The sequence below is a fragment of the Portunus trituberculatus genome, chromosome 47 (assembly GCF_017591435.1).
Source record: "Portunus trituberculatus isolate SZX2019 chromosome 47, ASM1759143v1, whole genome shotgun sequence".
Classification (NCBI taxonomy): Eukaryota; Metazoa; Arthropoda; class Malacostraca; order Decapoda; family Portunidae; genus Portunus; species Portunus trituberculatus.
In genome coordinates this window covers 20207254-20217253 of record NC_059301.1, presented here as the reverse complement: position 1 = coordinate 20217253, position 10000 = coordinate 20207254, and the positions used below count along the sequence as shown (strand labels likewise).

General features: G+C 42.6%; 1 protein-coding gene across 7 annotated transcripts in view; it reads right to left on the bottom strand.

Annotated features, from left to right (window-relative positions):
- Positions 1-2886: 2886 nt before the first annotated feature.
- LOC123520476 (hemicentin-2-like) overlaps positions 2887-10000 on the bottom strand; it is a 41412-nt gene continuing 34298 nt past the window's right edge. For 6 of the 7 annotated variants that reach the window (XM_045282739.1, XM_045282740.1, XM_045282741.1 and 3 more), the window contains exons 4-8: positions 8819-8950; positions 7203-7281; positions 6355-6482; positions 4355-4523; positions 2887-3532 (exon numbers count right to left, since the gene is read on the bottom strand). In XM_045282739.1, the coding sequence (XP_045138674.1) occupies positions 3417-3532; positions 4355-4523; positions 6355-6482; positions 7203-7281; positions 8819-8950 (624 nt within the window). In that variant the 3' untranslated portion in view covers positions 2887-3416. Of the gene's footprint in view, positions 3593-4354; positions 4524-6354; positions 6483-7202; positions 7282-8818; positions 8951-10000 lie in introns of all 7 variants that reach the window. The other variant, XM_045282745.1, reaches the window with a different exon arrangement.

The following is a 10000-nucleotide window of genomic DNA, read 5'->3' as shown; positions in this document are numbered from 1 at the left end:
CAGAAGATTAATGGCCACAGTCTTCACTATCTTAATCTCCTACATGAGTCTCTGAACCTGTTTAAAATCACCAAATAGTAAGCAGAATGAATATGAAAACGCGTCAGGATACTGAAGGGCTTAAGAACCTGGTTAATCGTTCATGTGACCTTTGAAGACAGTCTTAGCAGGGCGTTTCATAATACGAGCCTCAGTCTGGAGCTCCCCGCCGTGCTTGTGTGTCTTCATGGCGGGAGGCAGAGAGGAAGCGTGATATATCCTTATTAAACTGAGCCCCCTAAAACTGCGGCATTTAGTTCCTGGAAAATAAGTCTCCTTCACCCCCCCCTACTCCTCTTCTGACCTCCACTCCTCACCCCTCACCCTGTATTCATCTTATGTGTATCCTAACTCCCCCCAACCCATCCCCTGTCCTTCACCTTGCCACCTCTTCATCTCTCTCTCCCCCCCCCATCCCTCCGACCACCAGCCACTCCATAGCCTCACCCTTCCCCCAGCCACGAGGTCATTAACTCAGCACAAGTCTTGGAAAAGAGATTTATTCTCCACAAAATACTTTATTCCAGTGTTGCCGGAAATACTCACCCAGTACACTCAATGGCTTAGTTTTGTGTCAGTAAACAACAACTACATACGTACGTACATATATTTTTTTTATTACTTTTTTTTATTATTTTACTCTTTGGTGCTTTTTAGTAACATTGTAAGAGTCACATTACGTACATGATAGAAATAGCGTTGGGTAGGTTGGGTTAGGTTAAGGTTGGGTTGGGTTGGGGGTTAGGTTAGGTTAAGTTTAGGTTGGGTTGGGTTAGGTTGGGTTAAGATAAGTTAGTTTAGATTTAGATTAGGTTACGTTAGATTAAGGTCAAGGTTAGGTTAGGTTAGCTTAAGGTAAGGTTAGGTTAGATTAAGATAGTTTACATTTTGGACAGGTTAAGGTCAAGGTTAGGTTTGGTTAGATTAAGGTTAGGTTAGGTTGGGTTAAGGTTAGGTTAGGTTAGGTTAAGGTTGGGTTAGGTTAGGTGGATACACTCTAATACTTACATTTTGTCTTGGTTTATGAGGACACCAGGTTATGAAACACTCCGGGATGATTATCAGCATTAGAAACACACCTGTCCGTGCGGCTCACCTTGCAACGAACGAACAAATAAACAAACTAACTACGCTCCTTAATCTCTCCTTCCCTTCTCAGATGAAAAAAAACAACAACATACATTTTCTGATACGTTTAGAATGACCTCAGTAACTTTTTCTCCTCCTTTTCCTCCTCCTCCTCCTCCTCCTCCTCCTCCTCCTCCTCCTCCTCCTCCTCCTCCTCCTCCTCCTCCTCCTCCTCCTCCTCCTCCTCCTCCTCCCTCGCCGCCCGTTATCTAATACTCATAATCTGCCAAACAAATAACCCAATAAACAGCTTCACGCTCTCGCTGGAAAAAAGTAAAATGAGAATCAAATGTATTTTCAACAAGATTTGGAGTCTTGGGGGAGCGTGGCGGCGGCTGTGGCCCGTCCTCGCTGGCTGGCTTCAGGTCTTTTTTTTTTTTTTTTTTTTTTTTTTTTTCAAATTTTTTTTCTCCGGTGGATTGAAGCAGGGTTGTTGGTGGGAGTGTGTGTTCCTATCCTTTCTTCTTTCTATGTTGCCGTTCTTCTTTCTTTGTCTCCTTCCTTCCTTCCTTCCTTCGTTCCTTCCTTCCTTCCTTCCTTCCTTCCTTCCTTCCTTCCTTCCTTCCTTCCTTCCTTAATTACTTCCTTCCTTCCCTTCTTTCTTTCTTTCTCAGTTTGGGTAGAGTGGAAGGGGGGGGTAGGGTGCTGTGGACTGCGGTGTCTGAACATAAATGCAGTAATATTGATAGTAACGATAATAATAATGATTATAATAATAATATAATAATGATTTACTTTATTACTACTACTATTACTTATACTACTTCTATTGTTACTAGTATTTTCATTATTATTATTGTTATTATTATTATTATTATTATTATCATCATCATCATCATCATCATCATCATCATTTTTATTATTACATACTTCGTCATGTTGTGGTTCCATTCATTTATTCAATTCATAACACGCATAAGATGTAACCTTTGCTTCCTGCCACATCCAGCATTCCTTCCTTCCTCACCACGACAAACACTGTATATTAGTGAAAACATGTCTTCCCTCATCCCACCCTGCGCCTTAACAAGTCTTAACACGGGCAGGCAGTGAAGGGAACACGGGCTGAGAATTTAATATAAGCAGCCTTGGTAAAAAAAAAAAAAAAAAAAATCAAATAAACTTTTGCACTCACTCCCATAATGTTTCGAATATCCGTCAGTCTTCTAATTTGCTGATATCTCCTTACAAAAACCTAAGAATTTAATCGTCACTAGATCAGAGGGTATAAAATTGAAGGAACACTCTACGTATAGTGAAAGTATTGCATGTTATTGAGTCTGAATGTGGCTGTAGTCTTATTCTGAGTCTGTGTTCGCTTCACCACCACCACCAGCAACAACACCACCACCTACACCACCACCACCACCAGCACTACTGTTCACATATTATTATTCTAAGGATCATTTTACCAGAGTCATGGAGTATTCAGTTGCGGTTTCGAGATACAGGTACCAGAGTGTGATGCACGGGGAACACTCATGCGTCTTGTGATAAAAATGACTAATAAAAAAAAGGAAGGAAGGAAGGAGGGTAAGGCTTATTTATAATATTCCACTCCTCAAACTCTTTTTTGCGGAAGTGAATTAGTATATGACACATTCTAACACTTACAGTTTGTTTATCGTTATTCCTTACCTTACACATCGCTCACATATCACCTCCCTCCCCTGTGTGTGTGTGTGTGTGTGTGTGTGTGTGTGTGTGTGTGTGTGTGTGTTTTACATTGTTATACATATATTTACATCTCAGGAGGAATATTAAGACTGACAGGAAGGTTTGATAGTGCGGCTTCAGTTGCTTCACTCGCCCGTCACATGTGTCATTACCAAAAAAATAACACACACACACACACACACACACACACACACACACACACACACACACACACACACACACACACACACACACACACACCGAACAATTTCAAGGATAATCACTCTCACTGTGAACGATCAATTCAACCCTCAATGATTCCCCTCAACCCTCGTCCCCGTTGCTCATCCCACTTGTCCTTCTTTGCCTCTTTCAGTCAGCTGGTTCGGTAGGCACAGCTTTTCAGGTCCTTCAATCCTTCGTTCATCTCCCACTCGTCTCAATCTCCTCCTTCCTCAGTCACCGTCCCGAGTCTTCCTCTATCTCTCTCTCTCCCGCATCCCTTTCATCCCTTTATCAGTCTGAAGCTCCCCCTCTCAAGTCCTCTCCTCCATTTCTCTGTCCTTTCCTTTCCTCGGCTTCTCTCCCCCCTTCTACTTCAGGAGGGCGTGGAGGGCGGCAAGGAGGGCCAGGAGGGAGAGCACGTTCTTGAAGGAGGAGGAGGTGTAGGTTCCCTGGCCGCCGTGCTGCATCGCCGCCGGGTGTTCCCCTAAACAAAGCAAGAATTACTAGCCTGGTTACATGTGATCTCCTTTGCTGCGCTCGTCCTCTGAAGGAGAAAAAAGAATGGTGTTTTTTACAAGAAAGGTGGGGCACACATGTAGCAGGGTAAGATACTATACTTGACTAAATGCAAAATGTTAAAGAAATACCCCACACTGGACGTCTCCACCCCACCTGCTTCCCCTCCCCTAAAAAAAAATAAGGTGAAAGAAAATGTGGCACTAGGAAAGCAGCTCTGTAATTTGCACACAAACTGCACCACGACTCATCTTACACCAGCTTAATATTCAGACCGACCACCACCACCACCACCACCATTGCGGCTCTCATCCCTTTGAACACACACACACACACACACACACACACACACACACACACACACACACACACACACACACACACACACACACACACACACACACACACACACACACACACACACACACACACAGACAGACAGACAAAGACAGAGAGAGAGAGAGAGAGAGAGAGAGAGAGAGAGAGAGAGAGAATGCAACTGTGTAGACCCGTAAAATACATCACCACTTTTGGCCTTGCATTCCTTCCATCCTCCTCCTCTACCTCCTCCTCCTCCTCCTCCTCCTCCTCCTCCTCCTCCTCCTCCTCCTCCTCCTCCTCCTCCTCCTCCACTTCCGCCCCGCCACCTCCACTTCCGCCTCCACCTTCTCTTCTTCACCCTTGCGCAACACCCTCACACCACCACAGGCAACTATACACTACCACCTCAACCTCTCAACCCATCCACATCCACACTCACACCACCACCACCACCACCACCGCCACTCACCGTTTAACACGTGCACGGTGACATTGGCAGAGGCTGCGTTGGATGGGTTGCAGTCATAGCGGCCTGAGTCAGAGGGACGCGCATCCTGTATGAGCAATGAGCTGGTGGTGAGGTCTCCCTTCTCAATGATGACCGTGACTCCGCCGCGACTTGAATCGTAGCTTATAATCTGACGGGAGGGAATGGAAAGACTTGCTACGAGGGTAAAATTGGTAAAAAGGGAAAGGAAACGTGGACGGATAAGGAGGAGAAAAGGGGGAATCAGAAAGGGAGTGAATGTTTGAACGGGTATGCAGATTCAGATGCCACTCAGAAGGGAAAAGGTTGGTATTGACACTTGACAGGAAGAAAGGCAGTCAGAATCAAGGTGTAAAATATGTATTGACCGCCGTGAGTGGCCGTGACAAGCAGAAACAAAAGGTAGAGGCAAAGTGTGAGTCTTGAAGAATGCACAGCTGGACGAGTGTCAATACTGAGGGAAGAAATAGGGGAAAAAAAAGAGTATACGGTAATTTCTTTGAGAGAGAGAGAGAGAGAGAGAGAGAGAGAGAGAGAGAGAGAGAGAATGTATAATTTTTCAGGTCACTCTTATTTACTTTTTTTGGTGGATTGCAGGTAAAAATAAAACACAACACGTGTGGTGGGCTTTTTATCTTTTTTATTTATTTTTTATTTTTATTTATTTATTTTTTTTTTATTTATTTATTTTTTTTTTTTTTGCCCTAATTTTTTTTACTTGTGGTGGAATAATTATGCCAGAAAAGCGAGATGCGTCCTTTTGTACCTCCCAGTGTATTGATTCCTTCATTTGAGCCGCCGATGAAAGAAAATAATGAATAAATGCACGTGAATGCTAAACGCAGAATTAATATACACTTTCATACTCCAATATTTTACATGACAAAAAAAAAATGAATAGAGGAAACTATAATTTTTAAATCCCAATGACATCAGTTGTGTGGAATTGGATGATATTCAATAAATTGGGATCTCGTGTTAGCATTTTCAATTTTTGGTGCAATTGAACAACGCAGCCGTGGGAGAGGCAGGTGGGGAGAGAGGTAATGAAGCAGGTGGGGAGGCAGGTAATGAGACAGGTAGTGCATGGGGCAGGTAGTAATGCAAGTAGTGAGTGAGGTGGGAAGGCAGGTACTGAGGCAGGTGGGGAGGGTGGTAATGAGACAGGTAGCGCATACGACAAGTGATAACGGAAGTAGTGAGGGAGGTGGGGAGGTGTTGATTTAGTACCAATGATGAAGGCCGACATGAGCTATCGTAATATATAAACAACTGTAAAACTCTGCAAGCTGAGTTACCAAAGCTTTTCCCAGAATCCTTTGGCGTTGATATTCTGTAATTGAGGAGAGAAGATGTGTCTGAACTAGCGATCGCCTTGCCTCTCCCTGGATTACACACACACGCGAAACAAACATAAAGACATAATGGCTTATACCTCCACGTTTCTCTGGCCCAAGCTAACACTCCACATCCCGCCCACGTACCTCGCCCTCCCTAGCGATCCTGTGTCCTCTTTTCACAATGGACATTTTTTCTTCTTCCTCTCTCGAGTCACGCGAAGAATCTTGCGGGACAAAAAAGGGACCAGAATGAAATGCTAATCACGCGGTGGTTTCTTTTTCCCCTGATGCTGCGCGTAATGGAATGCTGGAGAAGGGAATACCGCTGAGACAACACAATACAATGCCAATAGAGGAGGATGCAGGGCGTGAGGAAATGGGAAATTCTTGGCGCGTTACAGAACGTGACAAGGATAAGGGAGAGAAATATGCGTAGGAAAAGGATAAGAATGGAAAAGAGGGACGGAGAAAGGGAGACCAAAGTTTATATTACATTTTTTCTTTCTTTTTCTTTCATTTTTTGTGTGTGTTTTACCAGTCCCAAAATACGTTACTGAGGAAGGCTTCTTACGGGTGATTCCCCTTGAGAGAGAGAGAGAGAGTGTGTGTGTGTGTGTGTGTCTGTCTGTCTGTACAGTATACCTTGTTGTTGTGGTTCCAGTAGATGAAGTCTGGCGGCTCTGGGCTGTACTCCACAAGGCAGGTTAGGTTGATGGTGGAGCCTGTGTTGATGTGCATGTCGGGGCCTCCCAGGATGTGCGTGTGTGGCTCTGAGACACGAGACAAACATACATACTCCTTAATTAAAAACCTTTCACTTCGATATGCAACAATTCACAGCACTAAAAGTAATGCATGTAATTTTTTTTTCTTTTTTATGCTTCTATAAGGAAGAAAGTGATAAAAAGAAGAGATTTTATTATATTTATCCAGTAGTATGCTATGAAGCGTCCAGAGATTATCCTCAGTTGTTGTTTTCTTTTTTCCCATTTGACCTTATCCCCTTCAGTACCATGACGTATTTCCATATTCATTCTGCTTACTATTTGGTGATTTTATACAGCTTCAAAAAGTTAAGGGGGATTAAAATAGTGAAGACTGTGACCATTAATCTTCTGAGCTCCATAGACCTTTCCTAATGTCAATAAAATGGTCTAGTCGTACACAAATCTCAAGATAAAAATGTGTCCCAGTGTTGAAGGGGGTTAAGATATGAACACATGAAAGACTGTAGCCATTAATCTTCTGACCTTCATAGACCCTTCCTAATGTCAATAAAGTGGTCTAGTCGTACATAAATCTCAAGATAAAAATGTGTCCCAATACTGAAGGAACTAATAAGACATACTGAGAACAAACCAGTGCTGAGAATTATCAATAAAAACTACAAACATACCAAAAGTAACGAAACAATGCAGCGGAATGTAACTTTGATCCTCTTATCTGGATGTCTGCCTGGAGTGGGAGGAGACAGAGAATCCAACACTTACTGACAACGTTGAGTCGCACGAAGTGAGAGAGTGGCGGCGTGGTCGATATCTGACACTCGTACATCCCGGAGTCACGAGTCTGAAATAAGAGGAATAAAAAGGGCTCCATGACTCAAGGGGTTGTTTTCAGACAAGGGATTAAAAAAAGAAAAAAAAGACAAGCTTGTGTTTTTATTGCGGCTGGAAACAAAAATACGAATTCATCCACAACAGGAAATAAGAGGAATGCGTGTGTAAAACTCAAACACACAAACTGGAAATAAAAGAAAGAAAACTGTGTCATGGATCAGGAGGAAAATAAAAGAAGAGAAAAAAAGAAGAAAAGACTAACTCCTTTATTTCAATCATAGCCGGAAACGCGAATACGAATCCACACACACACACACACACACACACACACACACACACACACACACACACACACACACACACACACACACACACACACACACACACACACACACACACACACACACACGTCAAAATATGAAAGCTCCTCTGAAGTACGAAACAAGTCACATGGCATTATGAAACTGTGTCATGACGGCGATGAATAAAAGCCCGTACCGTCATCTCCCCGAGGCAAGGACCACATTGATCCGCTTCTTCCGAGAAATGAGGAGAGGCAGCGGTTCATCACGAGTAAGACAATATTTAAAAATGGGCCGCAGGTTAAGGAAGCTTTATTTACTTTAGCTCAGTCACTCATCCACTTAACTTGCTGCTCGCTGTATATAAGGAAGAGATAGAGAGAGAGAGAGAGCAGAGAGCAGAGATTTAGTAACCCAGAAATAAATGATAGTATAGAAATACACACCTAGACAGACAAAATATAAACTGTAAAAAAGAAAAATAAATAAGTGAAAGAGAGAGAGAGAGAGAGAGAGAGAGAGGTAACAAGAAAAGCTAGGTATTCCAGTATTCTCAGACACACTACATATAACTCTTCAAAAAGACCAGTATATGATATGTTGTTTTCCTGGTACGAGAATGAATTTAATTTCAAGAACGAGATGAAAAAGGAACACGGCGATGCGAGGAAGAAATAGAATAAACATACACGTAAGACTACGGAGAAAGCGGAGGAAGGAAGAAAATTACTGCGGATAACATAACTTTCTCATTAGTTGTCGCACACATCTCGTGATTTGTGGACAGTCACGATCAGAAGTCAATGAACCTGCCACACCCTCCTCCACTGTGTTTACCTATAGTCTCTTCCTCCTTAACCCATTCAGAGCTACGACGCGTTAATATATTCATTCTCTTTACTATTTGGTGATTTTTTATACGGCTTCAGAAATTTGTGTGGGGATGAAAGATAGTGAAGATTTTAGCCATAAATCTTCTGACATCCATAAACTCTTCTTAACGTAAATAAAATCGTCTAATCATGCCCAAAATCATGGTAAAAATACGTTAATCCCAAATGCTCCGATATACTGCTAATCTGCTGTCTGTTTATTGAGGGAGATTATCACCAGTAGAGAGGATTTAACCTTAAGAGAAAACGGAGAAATACACTAGAAATGAGTGTGGTGGGTTTGTTTCTCACCGCAACGTTACCTGGTGTAGCGCACGTTAAAAGGAAAAGAGGAAGCGGTTTGTGTCCTCACCTGCACGTAGTTTATCTTGAGGAGCCAGTCGTCAGAATCCTCCTCGTGCAGCGCCCTGAACCGCTGGTCTGACGTGTAGGTGTAGCGGCCCACCGTCAGCAGGTGGATGTCCCTGTGGCGGATCCACGACACCTGAGGGACAGTAGTGGAAGGAACCCGTGAAGAAATCAGAAAATCAGAGCAGACGACACACACTTCAGAGAGATCTATCTTATGATTTGTGAACTGACTGTTGGAGAAAAATTAGTGCAGTGTCCTTGTATGATGAGAAATGAGTTGTGTCCATGGTGATGAAGAGAAGTCGCTTTCCTCCTTTACGTCATGAAATCAAGCAAAACATGAAGCTCAGCAAAGTCACGTAATGCACAACACACGGGCAAAAAGATAAAATGTTTCAGGGAACCAACATTTTTTTTTAGTTTCTTTTACTTAAACCGCTAAGCCGCCAGCCTTTGTTGTCCGTGGCTTTCTTGCATCCTCTGCAAATCCACTCACTCCCCTGTGTCGCGGTGCAAAAGCTACTTTCTGCTTTACACAAAACAAACACCGGCGCTGCCTCGACGTCTCGCCAAACAATCCAAAAGCTTAGATGTTTCTTCATCTTAAAATTTACCTCCTCTTTTTTTCAGCAGAATATCGCTGCAGAAACTTGTTTTTTTACTGTATCAGACGCCTCATTTTTCTCTCTTCCCTTTTGTACTACGAACATGAAAGGTTTCCCTCTTTGATTCCACCTTTTTCTCCGGGGAAGATCAAAGAGAATGAATAGAGAAACAGAAAACTCTGTTCTCTAACACCTTCCCGAGCTTAGTGAATGTTTACCCAGGAGGTTGTATTGTTAAGGTAAAGGTGAGAGCTGCTTGACGCGCACACCTGACCCGCTACTTCCTTCTATACTCTCATCCACAGACATGTATACATTGTTCCCTCACCTTTATGTTGTCTGCTGCCACCAGGAAATTTATATTTTTCTTCATATTTATTTCTACGCATAAATATTAAGTTTACTTTTTATAAGATTAATGAACTTTTTCTTCCTGTGTTGGCCTGCGGCGAAGACTGGATTTATGAATTTTTGAAAATGCTGTTTTTTTTTTCAGATTATACGTTAAAGATTAATTAAATCACACATCCAGTCACCGAGGACGTCTTATTAAAATTTTTAGAAAATTTTTAACACAC